Source organism: Mobula hypostoma, chromosome 2 (genome assembly GCF_963921235.1).
Source record: "Mobula hypostoma chromosome 2, sMobHyp1.1, whole genome shotgun sequence".
NCBI lineage: Eukaryota > Metazoa > Chordata > Chondrichthyes > Myliobatiformes > Myliobatidae > Mobula > Mobula hypostoma.
In genome coordinates, this window is record NC_086098.1 from 116,041,723 (window position 1) to 116,059,486 (window position 17,764).

Genomic DNA, 17,764 nt, shown 5'->3' on the forward strand with positions numbered 1-17,764 from the left:
AGAGAATACTTCCCTTATTAGGAGAGTCTCAGATCTGAAGCACAGTCTCAGAATAAAATTGTCTCTTGAAAATTGTAACAAGGAAGAATAACTTTAGCTAGAGGATGGTAAACAAGTGCAGTTTGTTGCCACAGAGGGCTCTAGAGGCCAAATCATTAGGTGTTTTAAAGGCAGAGATTGATAGGTTCTAGATTAGTGAAAGGATTAAGGGTTATGGGGAAAATACAGGAGAATGGTCATTGATAAACAATCAGTCATGATTAAATGGTGGAACGGACCTGATGGGCAGAATGGCCTAATTCTCCCATTACATCATATATGGTCTTAAAGTCTCTCATGACTGTCTAATTTTGATGAAGAGTTTGGACAGGAATGGAAATGAAATGTGCAAATAATTAGACATAGACTTAGTCGAAAACCAATCAGATTGTTTAATTAAGCAAACATTGGAGAATTGATCACTTCTGTAAAATGTGGCAATGTTCTTATTGTTAGATGTGAAACAAGAGATCACACATGGTGAGCACTCATGAAGAAGCCTGAGGCACACATGTGAGCACACACAAGCACACACGGATAACACCAGCTCCAGGTCTCCTGGGCTGAGATATAGAGGGCCTTACATGGGGTGGGGTGACAAGTTGAGCAGAACTAATAAACCCCTTTCTAATAGAGGGGATTAATGGAAACAACATAAGTATTCCTCCACAATGAGAGGGGATCAATGAACTCTGGAACATTGATCAGAAGAGAGAAGGATATTGGAAACCTAGAGGAAGCAGAGAAGGTGGAATAATGCAATCAGGATCATGGAATTAGGGGCTGATTGAGAAAGGTGATCTTGAATCACCCTTGGATTTTCTCCTTGGAAGGAGAGAGGAGATACAGCCAGAATGGTCAATTGTCCATCTGGCACACAAGGGCCACGCCCCGCAACACCCAGTGATCGGCAGGCAGGGCAGTGGGGAGGTGGACTGCAATTATAAAGGTAGAAGACAGGCTAGTAGTGGAGAGGGAGCCAGCTCGCTGAGAGGTCCTGTACATGGGACATTCGTAATACCGATCCCCTACTGGAGAGTCCTTCACCAGCCTGGACAATCCCTTTTGGCTGTCAACCTGAAATGAGATAAAAATGTTTTTAATTGCATATTCTTGCATCAAGTATTACTAATAATGAACTTCTAAACATCACACGCTAACATTGAACTTTTAGATATCACAAACGAACAATATACTTTCATACATCACAGACTGATGGTGAATTTTCACATATCATAGACTGATCGTGAACTTTCATGTATCACATACTGATGGTGAACTTTAGAATCAGAAGTTGTCATTCAACCCTTTGAATCCACTCTTCCATTTAATAGGATCTGCTAGTTATCTCATCTTTATCTTCCTACCCATCCCATTAACCTTTCACTCCACAACTAATCAAGTATCTCCTTACCTCTGCTGCTGAGATTGTAAGAATTTACAAGACAGGGCTGCCTGCCACTGTGCTGTGCTGGACACTGACTTTTCACCTCTGGGTAAAAGATCATATCCAGACCAACTACAAGGCATAAAATCCTCTCATTTGTCACAAAGGGCTTAGTATAAGTGCTTGGGTTCCTATTGGCTCCGGTCCTTCCCTGGGGACATCTCAGTACAGACCCTATGTCTGAGAAGCAACTTGGATCTGCTCCAATTTACCTACTGGCACAACAGGTCCATAGCAGGTGCTATTTCATTGGCTCTTTACTCAAGCCAGGAACATCTGGATAGCAAAGGTGCATACATCAGGATGCCCTTCATTGATTACAGCTCAGCATTCAGTACCATCATCCCCTTAAAGCTAATCAATAAGTTTCAAGACCGTGGCTTCAATACCTCCTTGTGCAATTGTCCTTGATTTCTTCACTTGCAGACCCCAGTCAGTTCAAATTGACAACATTTCCTCCTCAATCTCCATCAGCACAGATGAACCACAAAACTGTGAGCTTAGCTTCCTAATCTACTCACTTTACACTTATGACTGTGAGGCTAAGCACAACTCCAATGCTATATTTAAGTTTGCTGATGACACCATGGTCATTGGCCAGATCAAAGGTGGTGATGAATCTCCATATGGGACAGAGATTGAAACTCTGGCTGTGTTACCACAACAAAAGCCTCTTATTCAATGTCAGCAAGACCAAGGAGCTGATTATTGTCTTCAGGAGGAGGAAACCGGAGGTCCATGAGTCAGTCCTCATTGGGGGATCAGAGGTGAAGAGGTTCAGCAACTCTAAGTACCTTAAAGTTATCATTTCAGAGGACCTGTCCTGGGCCCAGTGTGTAAGTGCAATTATGAAGAAAGCATGGTAGCACCTCGACTTCCTGACAAGTTTGCAAAGATTTGGGATGGCATCTAAAACTTTGAGAAACTTCTATAGATGTGTGGTGGAGAGTATATTGATTGGTTGCATCATAGCCTGGTATGCAAACACCAATGTCCTCGAAAGGAAAATCCTACAAAAAGTAGTGGATGCAGCCCAGTCCATCAGGGTAAATCCCTGCCCACCACTGAGCACATCTACACAGAACATTGTCACAGGAAAGCAGCATCCATCATCAAGGACACACACCATCCAGGTTATGCTCCCTTCTCACTGCTGCCATCAGGAAGGTACAGGAGTCCCAGGACTCACACCAGCATGTTTAGGAACAGTTACTACCCCTCAACTATCAGGCTCTTGAACCATAGAGGATAACTTCACTCAACTTCACTCGCCCATCACTGAACTCTTCCCACAACCTATGGACTCACTTTCAAGGACTCTTCATCACATGTTCTCGAAATTTATTTATTTATTATTATTATTTATTTTATTTTTTTCTTTTTGTATTTTCACAGTTTGTTGTCTTTTGCACACTGGTTGTCCACCCTGTTGCTATAGGTTTTCATTAATTCTATTATACTTATTGGATTTATTCAGTATGCCCACAAAAAGGAATCTTAGGGTGGTATATGGTTACATAAACAGGGTATGTACTTGTATAATAAATTTACTTTGAACTTGAAAAATGTTCGCAGTTCAGTTAAGGTCTCACCTTTACAGGCAGGAAGTGTATTGCAGGCATTTTGCAGAATCTCTGGCCCACATGGCAGTCCTTCAGTGTCTCTGCCTTGGGGTCCCAGGAGGCACCATCCAAGTAAAAACCAAACAGCACAGCCCCATCATCTGGAGCAGCTCTGCCCTGTAAGCAGAATATTGTTTGAAGCCAATCATATGGAAAAGAGCTCACTCTGTCCATCAGACCCTGCCCTGTGTACACCCCCAGAACCCATCCTGGGATTTGAGGGGATAGATTGGAGGAATTTCTCCCACATCAGAGGATAATAAAAATTGAGGACATAGGTTTAGGGTCAGGGGAAGAGATTTAGAAGGAATATGAATAGAATCTTTTTCTTTTTTTGGCAGGGGTTGGGAACCAGAGTGATAGGACAGTGTGACAGAGGCAGTTGGTAGGGCAAAATTGCATCAATGGGCTGGGTTGAAGTGTGTCTATTTTAATGCACAAAGTATCAGGAATAAGGGTGATGAACTTAGAGCATGGATCAGTATACAGAACTATGACATTTTAGCCATTACAGAGATCTGGCTGTCACAAGGGCAGGAATGGCTGCTGAGTGTCCCAAGGTTTCAATGTTTCAAGCGGAATGGGCTTGAAGGTAACAGAGTCAGGGAATGCATTGCCAGTCGAGTTTAGTATTACAGCTGCAGAAAGGGAGGATGTCACGGTGGGACTGTCAACTGATTCAGTGAGGGTGGAAGTCAGAAACGGGAAGGGAGCAGTCGTTTTATAAGGAATATTCTATAGACCCCCACCCCCATAGCAATAGAGACATTGAGGGCAGATTTGGAGGTAGATTTTGAAAAGGTGCAAAAATAATAGGGTTATTGTCATGGGTGACTTCAACATCCCTAATACTGAATGGCACCTCCTTAGTGCAAATGGTTTAAATGGGGTGGAATTTGCTAGATGTGTCCAGGATAAATTCCTGACACAATATGTAGACAGGCTGACTGGAAAGACCATACTGCATCTGGTGCTAGGCAATGAACTAGGTCAGGTGTCAGACCTTTCAGAGGGTGTGTATTTTGAAGACAGTGCCTACAGCTCTCTGATCTTTACCATAGCTTTGTACACAGATAGGAGGAGACGGTATGAGAAAGTACTTATTTGGGGGAGGGTGCATTATGATGTAATTAGAAATGAACTTGGTAGCATAAATTTGGAATGGATGTACACAGGAAAATACACAACGGAAATGTGGATGTTGTTTAAGGAGCCCTGCATAGGGTTCTTGATAGGTTTGTCCTTCTGAGGCAGGGATATGATGGTAGGGGGAAGGAAGCATGGTTGACAGGAAATGTGGAACATCTTTTCAAGAGGAAGTAAAAAGCTTACTTACGATTTAGAAAGCAAGAGTCAGACAGGATTCTAGAGAGATACCAGGTAGCCAGGAAGGAACTGAAGAATTGATTTAGGAGAGATAGGAGGTTCATAAAAGGGCTTGGTGGACAGGATTGAGGAAAACCCCCAAGGCTGTGAAGCCTTGTGAAGAACAGGGGACAATTAGAATGAGGGTAGGACTGATCAGGGATAGAAGATGAAACGTGCACAGATTCGGAGGAGATAGGGGAGGTGCTTAATGAATACCTTGTTTCAGTATTGCCCAGTGAGAGGACCTTGACGTTTGTGAGGAGAGCACAAAACAAGCTGATATGTTAGAATATTTTGACGTTTAGAAAGAGGATGTACTGGAAGATTTGAAAAACATTAGGATAGATAAGTCCCTGGGGCTGGGTGGGATATTCAGGAAATAAGGAAAGAGATTACTGTGCTTTTGGCGAAGATCTTTGCATCCTCACTGGCCCAGGAACAGTATCATATGATTAGAGGGAGGCAAATGTTATTCCATATTTCAAAAAAGGGAGAAGGGATAACCTTGGGAATTATAGATCAGTGAGTCCTAATTTGGTGGGGGCCAAACTATTTAAAATTCTCAGAGACAGGATATATGAGCATTTAGAGAAGCATGGTCTGATTCAGGATAGTCAGCCTGGCTTTGTGAGTGGCAAGTCATACCTCATGAGCTTGACTGGATTCTTTGAGGATGTGGCAAAGCACATTGATAAAGGTAGAGCAGTAAATGTGATGTATATGGATTTTAGTAAGTTGATAGGGTGGTTAAGAAGGTATATGGGGTGTTGGCCTTCATTAGTCATAAGACTGAGTTCAAAAGCCACAAGGTAATGTTGCAGCTCTATAAAAGATTAGTTAGACCACACTTGAAATATTGTGTTCAGTTCCGGTTGCCTCATCATAGGAAGGATGTAGAAGCTTTAGAGATGGTGCAGAGGAGATTTAGCAGGATGCTGCCTGATTAGAGAGCGTGTCTTATGAGGATATGTTGAGTGAGCTAAAGCTTTTCTCTTTGGAGCAAAAGAGGAAGAGAGGCAACTTGATAGAGGTGTACAAGATGATAATAAGAGGCATACATCGAGAGGATAGCCAGAGGCTTCTTCTCCAGGATAGAAACGGCTAATACCAAGGGGCATAATTTTAAGGTAATTGGAGGAAAGTATAGGGGGGCAGGTCAGGGGTAGAGGGGTAGTTTTTTTTTACACAGAGAATGATGAGTGCATGGAACACCCTGCCAGGGGTGGTGGTAGTAGATGCAGATATATTAGAAGTATTTAAGAAACTCTTAGATAGGCATGGATGATAGGAAAATGATGGAGCTATGTGGGAGGGAAGAGTTAGATGGATCTTAAGAGTAGGTTAAAAGGTCAGCACAACATTGTAGGTCAAGGGGCCTAGACTGTGCTGTAGGGATCTATGTTCTATTTTTACGCAGAGAGTGGTGAGTACTGGCAGTCTGTGAGACTGGTTGATGCTGGGTTACTGACAGTATTTACGAAATGTCCAGATGAGCACCTGAACCATGTAGGCATAGAGGGAGATGGACCAAGTGCTGGCAGATGGGATTAGTACCCAATAGTTCCCATTGGTCAGCATGGGCAAGTTGGGCGAAGTGGCATGATTCTATGCCAAGAACTCTGAACGTACTTCACAATGTGCCCACAACCATGTGGTGAGGTTGCTTCCTGCACCTACCTTAAAGGCTTTCGTCCAGGTATTGGATCGATGCTTTGTGGGGCTGGAATGATCCTCAGTGTCCTCACTGAAGGGCAGGATGTGGAAGCTGAAGGTGAGAGAATCCATCGGCACACCATGTTTCCGGGCATGGTTCTGTAATAGAGCCACCAGGAATCCTGCAAAGATGGTCAATAATTTCAAGCCAAGCCAATTACTTCACCTCAACAACTCATCCATGGTGCAGGTGAAGATGATTCATTGTAGGAGTCTCAGTCCAGGGATCAATATCTGATTTGGGGTCAATATGTGGTCTGGAATCAATGTCCAGTTTGTGGGGGGGGGGTGTGTGGTTAATATCCACTCTGGGGTCACTTCCTGTCTGGGCCCAACATCTGGTTCTGGGTCAGTGTCTGGTCTGGGGGAAGGGTTTAGCCAGTGGTCCAGTGGAACTGGCCGGATTCCCACACCTGCTACAATGTGAATGCCCAGTCCTGTTTCCATTACTGCGTGAGTCTCCAGTATCAGACCCATTACAGACCTAGTTCAATGTGAGTACCCACTTCCAGACCCTGTACAGTGTGAGTGCCCAGCCTTAGAGACAGTACAGTATGAATGCTCAGCCTCGGATCGCATAGCCGTGTCAGTGGCTTACCCTGTGGAGAGAAGAATGCTGAAAGCCAGAAGGCAGATGGGTTCACGTTACAGGTCTGCTGGGTAACACTCCGCTGGGATGCAGATCTCTCTTGAAGAACCACAATCCTGCAGTGATATTGAAAAGTAAAGACATCTGAATCATACCAAGTACATTGACACCCAGGATATATTTCAATCAACAGGGAACTAAAGAAATGTCAAATACCAGAGGACTTGCATTTGAAGTGAGAAGGGCAATGGAAGGGGACATTTAACAATATTGATGTCAGAGGGATCTTGGGGTCAAGTCCACAGCGCCCCGAAAGTGGTCACATGACTAGATAGGGTGGTAAACAAGGCATCATGCTTGCCTTCATTGATTGGGGTTGGGGCACTGAGCTTAAAGTAAGGAAGTCATGTCGCAGCAAGATAAAACACAGGATAGGCTGCACATGAAGTATCGTGGCAGTTCTGGTTGCTGCATAGAGGAAGGACGTGGAGGATTTTGAAAGCACACAGAAGAGGTTTACCAGGAGGTTGCCTGGAATAGAGGGCATCAGTTCTAAGGAGAGGTTGAACAAACTTGGATTATACTGCCTGGAGCGTCAAGCTGAGGAGATACATGATAGAGGTCTATAAAATTGTGTGTGACATACATGGAGTAGACATTCAGAATCTTTGTCCCAGGAAGGAAATGTCAAGTACTAGAGAGCATGCATTTAAAGTTAGAGGGGGAAAGTTCAAAGGAGAAGTACGGAGATGTTATTTTTACGTAGTGCGGTGTGTGTCTGAAATGTGTTGCTAGGGATGGTGGTGAAAGCAGATATAATAGAGGTGTTAGTTAGGGAAGTCACATAGGAAATGGAGGGATTTGGATCATACCAAGGCCAAAGATATTTAGTTTCATTCAGCAAGGGCCTGTTCTTGTTTTGCACTCTATATTCTATGTTCTAGGGTTGAATGGGTGTCAAGTGTTTGGCTTTGTGTGGTTGACATCTGGAGTTCAGCTAATTTCCCAGGGGTCAGGTTATGAATTTGAGTTTGTGGATCTGCCCGAGGGCTGAGGATTTTTCCTGAAGGTGGACCCCGGGTTCGCACTGATCTTACCTCTGCTGAGCACCTGCCACGAACTGCACCGACCAGGTCCTGAAAAAGTTCACTCGATCTACGAGGTCATCAATCCATGACCCAAGAGGCTTGCATGAGTCATATGAATGGAGCTGGGTGGAAGGATACATGGTGGTAAACACCAGATTGAAAAGTGTCATGCACAGTTTTAATCAGCCTGTCTATTTTTAATGAAGTTACTTCTGGAGCCATCACTCAAGAAGTATCTGGCTCTCTGTGATTCTTGCTGCAAGAAAACTGATGCTAAAAATACAGCGTAACATTGTAAAGTGTAATCAGCTTAACTGTTCCATCAACCACATTAAAACGTTCTCACAGTCCTTATCCAAAGCAACAGCAAGCATGACTTGATAGGATAATGAGTCATAAGACCATAAGATATAGGAGCAGAATTAGGCCATTTGGCCCTTTGAGTCTTCTTCACTATTTCATCATGGCTGATCCATTTTTTCTCTCAGCCCCAGTCTCCTGCCTCCCCCCTTTATCTATTCATGTCCTTACCAATCAAGAATTTATCAATCTCTGCCTTAAATATACACAAAGTCTTGGCCTCCACAGCTGCCTGTGGCAGAGGATTCCACAGATTCACTATTGTCTAGTTAAAAAATTCTTCCTCATTGTTGGCCCTCATTGCTAGAGGGATTGAATTCAAGAGCAGCGAGGTCAGGCTGCAACTATACAGGGCCTGGAGTACTGTGTGCAGTTCTGGTCTCCATACTTGAAGAAGGATATGCTGGCTTTGGAGGCAGCGCAGAGGAGGTTTACCAGGTTGATTCAAGGGATGAAGGGGTTAACCTATGAGGAGAGACTGAGTCGCCTGGGACTATACTGTCTGGAGTTCAGAAGAATGAGAGGGGATCTTACAGAAACATACAAAATTTTGAAAGGGATGGATAAGATAGAAGTAGGAAAGTTGTTTCCATTGGTAGGTCAGACAAGAACTAGGGGACATTGCCTCAAGATTCAGGGGAGAAGATTTAGGACAGAGATGAGGAGAAACTGTTTTTCCCAGAGAGTGGTGAATCTGTGGAATTCTCTGCCCAGGGAAGCAGTTGAGGCTTCTTCACTAAATATATCTAAGAAACAGTTAGATAGGATTTTACATAGTAGGGGAATTAAGGGTTATGAGGAAAAGGCAGGTAGATGGAGCTGAGTTTATGGACAGATCAGTCATGATCTTATTGAATGGCAGGGCAGGCTCAATGGGCCGGATGGCCTACTCCTGCTCCTATTTCTTATGTTCTAATGTTCTTATCTCCATTCTAAAAGAATGCCCCTCTATGTTGAGGACATGTCCTTTGATCTTAGGTGCTCCTACCATCGGAAGCATCCTTTCCACATCCACTCTATCACTCTTCCACCATTCAATAGGTTTCAATGAGGTCACCCTTCATTTTTCTGAATTCTCGTGAATACAGGCCCAGAGTCATAAACACCCTTCATCCAAATCATTGACATATAACGTAAAAATAATTGGTCCCAACACAGACCCTTGTCTCCAGCAGCCAACCAGAAAAGGCTCCTTTTATTCCCACCCTTTGCCTCCTGCCGATCAGCCACTGCTTTATCCATGCCAGAATCTTTCCTGTAACACCATATTGTTAAGCAGTCTCATGTTTGGATGTGGTTCAAGACTGGTTGTGGTGCAGTAAGGCCATCTCCCGTTTTGGCTTTACTGGTTGAAATGGGACAATTACTCTTACAGTTGCAGAGGGTGAAGTTGATGTTTACGTACTGGATTAATATGAGGGGGCAGAGAAATGATCACCTTGTAAAAAGTGTGAGGAAGACTGTTGGGAACATCACAAGAAGAGTACTTTTAGTTTTGGGTGGCTGGGTTCTTATTATGCTAGGAATATCGGTTTGCTGCATTATGCAATATGTCCCACTGTAGCTTTTTCAGTAACCCCACATTGTTTTTTTTTCCAATGACTTTAGTTGATTTTAGGTTGCATGATTTAATGAAGTCCAAGGATCCTGATATGCCTTAGAGTCTGTCGGTTCATCAATATGTTAAAGAAAATTATTGTGATATGTTAAACATTTTTATTGATGGATCAAAAGATAATTTAACTAGCCCGTCATGATGCTCAGCTTTTCTTCCACCACCTCCATCTCTGAGCGTACTTCTTTGGCAAGGATTCTCCACCCCGCACTGATGATCCCTTCTCCTGTCTTCAACCCTCCTCCTCTTCCTGGACACCCCGCCCTCGGCTTCTGCCTGCTCAGGATCTTTTCATTGCCAACTGTCAATGGGACATCAGCCGTCAGCACACCTCTCTCCAATTCAAACCTGACCTCTTCCAAACACTCTGCTCTCCACTCCCTCCGCACTAATCCTAACCTCACCATCAAACCCGCAGACAAAGGGTTAGTCTGGCAGACTGACCTCTACCTTGGTGAAGTCCAATGACGACTCTCAAGAACCTCCTCTTACTTACCCCTCGAACAGGATTCCTCGAAGGAGTGCCAGGCCATTGTTTCCCACACCATCCCTGACCTGATTAGCTCTGGGGATCTCCCATCCACTGCCACCAACCTCATAGTTCCCACACACTGCACCTTCCATTTCTACCTCCAATCCAAGATCTACAAACCCGCTTATCCAGGTAGACTGAACCCATATCGGCATACCTTGACTCAGTTTTATTCCCCCCGCCAACCCAGTTCAGTCCCTTTCTACCTTCCTACCTACATACATGACACTTCATACGCAATGATTTCAAGTACCCTGGCTCCATCATCTTATTTCCAGTTTCTTTACACCTTCATCCCCCATCAGAAAGGCCTCAAAGCTCTCTATTCCTTTCTGGACACCAGACCCAACCAGCTTCCCTCCACCACCACTCTCCTCCATCTAGTGGAACTTGTCCTCACTCTTAATAATTTCTCCTTTGGCTCCTCCCACTTCCTTCATGGGCACTCGCACAGGTCCCAGCTAAACCTGCCTTTTTGTCAGCTAAGTGGAACAGTCTATGTTACAAGCCTACACAGGTGTTTGTCTCCCACTTTTCCTGTGCTACATCGACGACTGCGTTGGTGCTGCTTCCTGCACCCACGTGGAGTTTGTCAACTTCATCCACTTTGCCTCCAGCTTCCACCCTGCCCTCAGATTTACCTGGTCCATTTCTGCCACCTCCCTCCCCTTTCTTGATCTCACTGCCTCTATCTCTGGAGACAGCTTATCTACCGATGTCTCTTATAAACCCACAGACTCTCAACAGCTACCTGGACTATACCTCTTCCAACCCTGTAACTTGTAAAAATGCCATCCCTTTCTCTCAATTCCTCTGTCTCTGCCACATTTGCATTCAGTATAAGGTTTTCATTCCAGAACAAAGGAGATTTTCTCCTTTTTCAAATAAAGTGGCTTCCCCTCCTCCACCATCAACACTGCCCTCAACAGCATTCCTCTTGTCCTCACCTACCAACTCACCAGCCTCTGTGTCCAGCACATAATTCTCCGGAACTTCCGCTATCTCCAACAGGATCCCACCACCAAGCACATTTTTTCCCTCCCCCCATTTTCTGCTTTCTGCAGAGATCACTCCCAACACAATTCCCTTGTCCATTCATCCCTCCCCACTGTTCTCCCTCTTGGCACTTATCCTTGCAAGTGGAACAAGTGCTACACCTGCCCTACACCTCCCTACCATTCAAGGCCTCAAACAGTCCTTCAGGTGAGGTGACACTTCAACTGTGAGTCTGTTGGGGTCATATACTGTGTCTGGTGATCCTGGTGTGGCCTGTATGTCCGTGAGACCCGATGTAGATTGGGAGGCCGCTTCGCCGAGCACCTACGCTCCATCCGCCAGAAGAAGCAGGATCTGCCAGTGGCTACTTCCACATCCCATTCCCATTCCGATAGGTCAGTCCATGACCTCCTCTACTGTCACAATGAGGCCACACTCAAGTTGGAGGAACAACACCTTATATTCTGTCTGGGTAGCTTCCAACTTGATGGCATTAACATCAATTTCTTGAACGTGGTAATGCAATCCCAATTCCTTCATCGTTCCCTTTTACCTCTTTCACTTTATCTCCTTGCCTGCCCATCACCTCCCTCTGGTGCTCCTCCCCCTTTTATTTCTTACATGGCCTTCTGTCCTCTTCTATCAAAGTCCCCTTTCTCTAGCCCTGTATCTCTTTCACCAATCAACTTCCCAGCTCTTTACTTCATCCCTCCCCCTCCAGGTTTCACCTATCACCTTATGTTTCTCTCTCCCCTCCCCACCTTTTAAATCTACCCCTCATCCTTTTCTTTCTCCAGTCCTCAAGGGTGGTAATCTCAGGATTGCTACCTGTGCTAGGTGCCAGTGAGGGTAGGAATAGGATGCTCTGGAGGATGAACAAGTGGCTGAGGAACTGGTGTAGGGGGCAGGGTTTCAGATTTCAGGATCATTGGGACCTCTTCTGGGGCAGGTGGGATCTGTACAAGAGAGACGGGTTACACTTGAACTACAGGGGGACCAATATCCTTTCAGGGAGGTTTGTTAGTGCTGTTGGGGAGGCTTTAAACTAGATTTGCAGAGGGATGGGAACCAGCATGCCAGAGCTGACAGTGTGGCTGGGGTGAAAATAAATGATGTTAAAAGTTCAAGCAAATCCGCTGATAGAAAGGTTGTGAGTGGTGGTAAAAATCTTCTGAGATGTATATATTTCAATGCTAGGAGTATTGCGGGGAAGGCGGATGAGTTGAGGGCGTGGATTGACACGTGGAATTATGACGTTATAGCAATTAGTGAAACTTGGCTACAGGAGGGGCAGGACTGGCAGCTTAATATTCCAGGGTTCCGATGTTTCAGATGTGATAGAGGCAGAGGAATGAAAGGTGGGGGAGTAGCATTGCTTGTTAGGGAAAATATTACAGCAGTGCTCAGGCAGGACAGATTAGAGGGCTTGTCTACTGAGTCCTTATGGGTGGAGCTGAGAAACAGGAAAGGTATGGCCACATTAGTGGGATTGTATTACAGACCACCCAATAGTCAACGAGAATTGGAAGAGCAAATCTGCAGAGAGATAGCAGGCAACTGCAGGAAACATAAAGTTGTGGTGGTAGGGGATTTCAATTTTCCATATATTGATTGGGACTCCCATACTGTTAGGGGTCTAGATGGTTTAGAGTTTGTAAAATGTGTTCAGGAAAGTTTTCTAAATCAATATATAGAGGGACCAACTAGAGGGGATGCAATATTGGATCTCCTGTTCGGAAACGAGTTAGGACAAGTGACGGAAGTGTGTGTAGGGGAGCACTTTGGTTCCAGTGATCATAACACCATTAGTTTCAATTTGATCGTGGACAAGGATAGATCTGGTCCTAGGGTTGAGGTTCTGAACTGGAAGAAGGCCAAATTTGAAGAAATGAGAAAGGATCTAAAAAGCGTGGATTGGGACAAAGCGTGATTGGTAGGTGGGAATCCTTCAAAGGAGAAATTTTGAGAGTGCAGAGTTTGTATGTTCCTGTCAGGATTAAAGGCAAAGTGAATAGGAATAAGGAACCTTGGTTCTCAAGAAATATTGCAGCTCTGATAAAGAAGAAGAGGGAGTTGTATGATATGTATAGGAAACAGGGAGTAAATAAGATGCTTGAGGAGTATAAGAAGTGCAAGAAAATACTTAAGAAAGAAATCAGGAGGGCTAAAAGAAGACATGAGGTTGCCTTGGCAGTCAAAGTGAAGGATAATCCAAAGAGCTTTTACAGGTATATTAAGAGCAAAAGGATTCTAAGGGATAAAATTGGTCCTCAGGAAGATCAGGGTGGTCGGCTATGTGCGGAAACAAGGAAATGGGGGAGATCTTAAATATGTTTTGTGCGTCTGTATTTACTAAGGAAACTGGCATGAAGTCTATGGAATTAAGGGAAACAAGTAGTGAGATCATGGAAACCGTACAGATTGAAAAGGAGGAGGTGCTTGCTGTCTTGAGGAAAATTAAAGTGGATAAATCCCCGGAACCTGACAGGGTATTCCCTCGGATCTTAAAGGAGACTAGTGTTGAAATTGCAGGGGCCCTGGCAGAAATACTTAAAATGTCGCTGTCTACAGGTGAGGTGCCGGAGGATTGGAGAGTGGTTCATGTTGTTCCGTTGCTTAAAAAAGGATCGAAGAGTAATCCGGGAAATTATAGGCCGGTAAGTTTAACGTCGGTAGTAGGTAAGTTATTGGAGGGAGTACTAAGAATCTACAAGCATTTGGATAGACAGGGACTTATTAGGGAGAGTCAACATGGCTTTGTGTGTGGTAGGTCATGTTTGACCAATCTATTGGAGTTTTTCGAGGAGGTTACCAGGAAAGTGGATGAAGGGAAGGCAGTGGATATTGTCTACATGGACTTCAGTAAGGCCTTTGACAAAGTCCTCCATGGGAGGTTAGTTAGAAAAATTCAGTCGCTAGGTATACATGGAGAGGTGGTAAATTGGATTAGACATTGGCTCAATGGAAGAAGCCAAAGAGTGGTAGTAGAGAATTGCTTCTCCGAGTGGAGGCCTGTGACTAGTGGTGTGCAACAGGGATCAGTGCTGGATCCATTGTTATTTGTCATCTATATCAATGATCTGGATGATAATGTGGTAACTTGGATCAGCAAATTTGCTGATGATACAAAGATTGGAGGTGTAGTAGATAGTGAGGAAGGTTTTCAGAGCCTGCAGAGGGACTTGGACCAGCTGGGAAAATGGGCTGAAAAATGGCAGATGGAGTTTAATACTGACAAGTGTGAGGTATTGCATGTTGGAAGGACAAACCAAGGTAGAACATACAGGGTTAATGGTAAGGCACTGAGGAGTGCAGTAGAACAGAGGGATCTCGGAATACAGATACAAAATTCCCTAAAAGTGGCATCACAGGTAGATAGGGTCGTAAAGAGAGCTTTTGGTACATTGGCCTTTATTAATCAAAGTATTGAGTATAAGAGCTGGAATGTTATGATGAGGTTGTATAAGGTGAGACCGAATCTGGAGTATTGTGTTCAGTTTTGGTCACCAAATTACAGAAAGGATATAAATAAGGTTGAAAGAGTGCAGAGAAGGTTTGCAAGGATGTTGCCAGGACTTGAGAAACTCAGTTACAGAGAAAGGTTGAATAGGTTAGGACTTTATTCCCTGGAGCGTAGAAGAATGAGGGGAGATTTGATAGAGGTATATAAAATTATGATGGGTATAGATAGAGTGAATGCAAGCAGGCTTTTTCCACTGAGGCAAGGGGAGAAAAAAACCAGAGGACATGGGTTAAGGGTGAGAGGGGAAAAGTTTAAAGGGAACATTGGGGGGGGTGGGCTTCACACAGAGAGTCGTGGGAGTATGGAATGAGCTGCCAGATGAGGTGGTAAATGCGGGTTCTTTTTTAACATTTAAGAATAAATTGGACAGATACATGGATGGGAGGTGTATGGAGGGATATGGTCCGTGTGCAGGTCAGTGGGACTAGGCAGAAAATGGTTTGGTACAGCCAAGAAGGGCCAAAAGGCCTGTTTCTGTGCTGTAGTTTCTCTATGTTTTTTTTTCCTGCCCAAAACTTTGACTACACTTTTTTCCACAGATGCTGCCTGTCCTGCTGAGCTCCTCTAGCATTTTGTGTGTGTTGCTTGGATTTCCAGCATCTGCAGATTTTCTCTTGGGAATCTGGGAATGTTGGTGTGGCTGTTTTTTTGTCTGGATTGTAGGTAATAATAAAGAAATGTTTTACTAACCATTTATCAATATATACAGCAGAATTGGTTACTGTCATTTTGGGCTTACAGTGGGTGGAGGAAATTTGTCCTTGCAAAGTTATAATTTGCTCAGATTTGTTTTCGGTTTTGACTAGTTCTAAAACAGGTCATTCTAGCAATAGGTCAGAGTTACTGCTGGAAGTTCTTCAAACTTTATTTCATATTCAAGGTTTTGGCTTACATGCCTTATTCCTGCACAAGGAAGTATTGAGGGGAATGAATGAGTTGATTGGCTAAAGAAGCTGTCAAAAGTTCAACTGCGGATATTGACATTCTGCTTAGCAAATCAGAAGCTGAGGGTTTGCTGGGGCTGAAATCTAGGGATTATGGCGAGACTTGTGGGATAATGGGCATAAGGCAAGACACATTTACAGAATACATTAAACTGTTGGATTGACGGGAGAAGGGGGAAAAACAAGAAAGGAAGAAATTATATTGGCTCGCCTTAGAATTGGCCATACTAGGCGAAATTATTCCTTATATCTTGTTGGAAAGTATCTCCCTGGGGTGTGTGGGTTTTGTCATCGTAATGAAACAACTGAACATATTCTTTTACAATGTGAAGCGTCTAAGGTTGAAAGAAAGCAAATGCAGGCTGCACAACTATCTTTAACGGTTGATAGTTTTCATTTAAAAGCTTTAAGTTATGGGAGTGACTTTAACTTAATTACTATATTGTCTCATTTTCAATCTATAGGGCTTTTTGGGGTAACTTAGTTTTCATTTGGTAAAGAACTAGTAAGGGTTTTATTTCCCAACTCTCCACACCACACTTCGGTCCAGTTGGTGCCAGTAATGCACCTTTAAGTTGGACTGCCAACCGCCATTAGAAGTCAGAAGAAGAAGAAGATGACGCTGCCTTGTCAAAGGCCTTCTGAAAATCTAAGTACACAACATCAACCCATCCTCCTTTGTCTATCCTGCTTGTTAAGAAATTTTTGCTTCAAAAATTCCCAACAGATTCGTCAGACAAGATTTTCTCTTGAGGAAACCATGCTAACTATGGCCTATTTTATTATGTCCCTCCATGTACCTGAAACCACATCCTTAACAATCAACTCCTACATCTTCCCAGCCACTGAGGTCAGACTAACCGGCCTATCGTTTCTTTTCTTCTGTCTCTCTCCCCTCTTGAAGAGTCGTGTGACATTTGCAATTTTCCAGACTTCTGGAACCATTCCAGAATCTAGTGATTCTTGAAAGATCATTACTGACATCTCCATGCCCTTCTCTTTCAGAACCCTGTACACCATCTGATCCAGGTGACTTATCTATCTTCAGACCTTTCAGTTTCCTAAGCACCTTCTCTCTAGTAATGGTAACTTCACATACTTCATGACCCCCGACAGCTGGAACGTCCTCCATACTGCTAATGTCTTCCACAGTGAAGACTGATGCAAAGTACTTATTCAGTTCATCCACCATTTCCTTGTCTCCCATTACTACTCCTCCAGCATCGTTTTCCTGCAGTCCAATATCCACTCTTGCCTCTGTAACATGCTGTAAGGTTTCACTAATAATGTAGTGGTTTCTCTGTAGCAGCAATGTTTGGGTTATGACTAGAGATAACAGGGTTTGGAATGCTGTCGTTCTTTCTTGTGAGTCTGGAAGAGAAATTTTCGCAGTCTTTTGCTGGGGAGAGATGAGGAGAGAAGACGTGAATGGAGGGAGTTGGTAGACCACCGGATGGAGTGGACTTGGAGAGAGGGTCCGAAGAGCAGCGACAATCGGAGGAGGTTGATGGTGGAAGACCGGCTTATCAGTGAGGTCCAACATTGTGGAGCTCACTGTGGACTGTTTCATAAGAATGGGCCTTTTTTCTTTTGTTTTCATTGTCTTTATAACCATATAGTCAAAGTAAGAATTATAAAGCTTAATCGTTTAATTGCAATTGTGTACTGTTTGTTATTTCGGGGTACTGATTTGTAACAGGGAACACATCGTGCAGCATCCACCCAAACAAGATTTTTTTTAAGTTTGGCCAGGACAGGGGCTATCACCCCCTATATTAAGCTGCTAGCCGAAGCGAGAGTTACACCCCTTTTTTACACTTTATGTATCTGAAGAAACTGTTGGCATCCTTTTTTAGTATTACTGGCTAGCTTATTTTCACATTCTATCTTTACTTTCTTAATGACTTTTTTTTAGTTGCCTTCTGTTG

The 17,764-nt window shown here is 43.8% G+C and overlaps 1 protein-coding gene across 1 annotated transcript in view; it reads right to left on the reverse strand.

Moving 5' to 3' along the window:
- Positions 1 to 897: 897 nt before the first annotated feature.
- The window catches only part of LOC134357419 (dynein axonemal heavy chain 6-like), a 495,424-nt gene continuing 478,557 nt past the window's right edge, over positions 898 to 17,764 (reverse strand). The window contains exons 81-85 of the mRNA XM_063068992.1: positions 7,876 to 7,988; positions 6,788 to 6,894; positions 6,154 to 6,311; positions 3,079 to 3,225; positions 898 to 1,116 (exon numbers count right to left, since the gene is read on the reverse strand). Coding sequence (XP_062925062.1) covers positions 898 to 1,116; positions 3,079 to 3,225; positions 6,154 to 6,311; positions 6,788 to 6,894; positions 7,876 to 7,988 — 744 coding nt within the window. The remainder of the gene's footprint in view (positions 1,117 to 3,078; positions 3,226 to 6,153; positions 6,312 to 6,787; positions 6,895 to 7,875; positions 7,989 to 17,764) is intronic.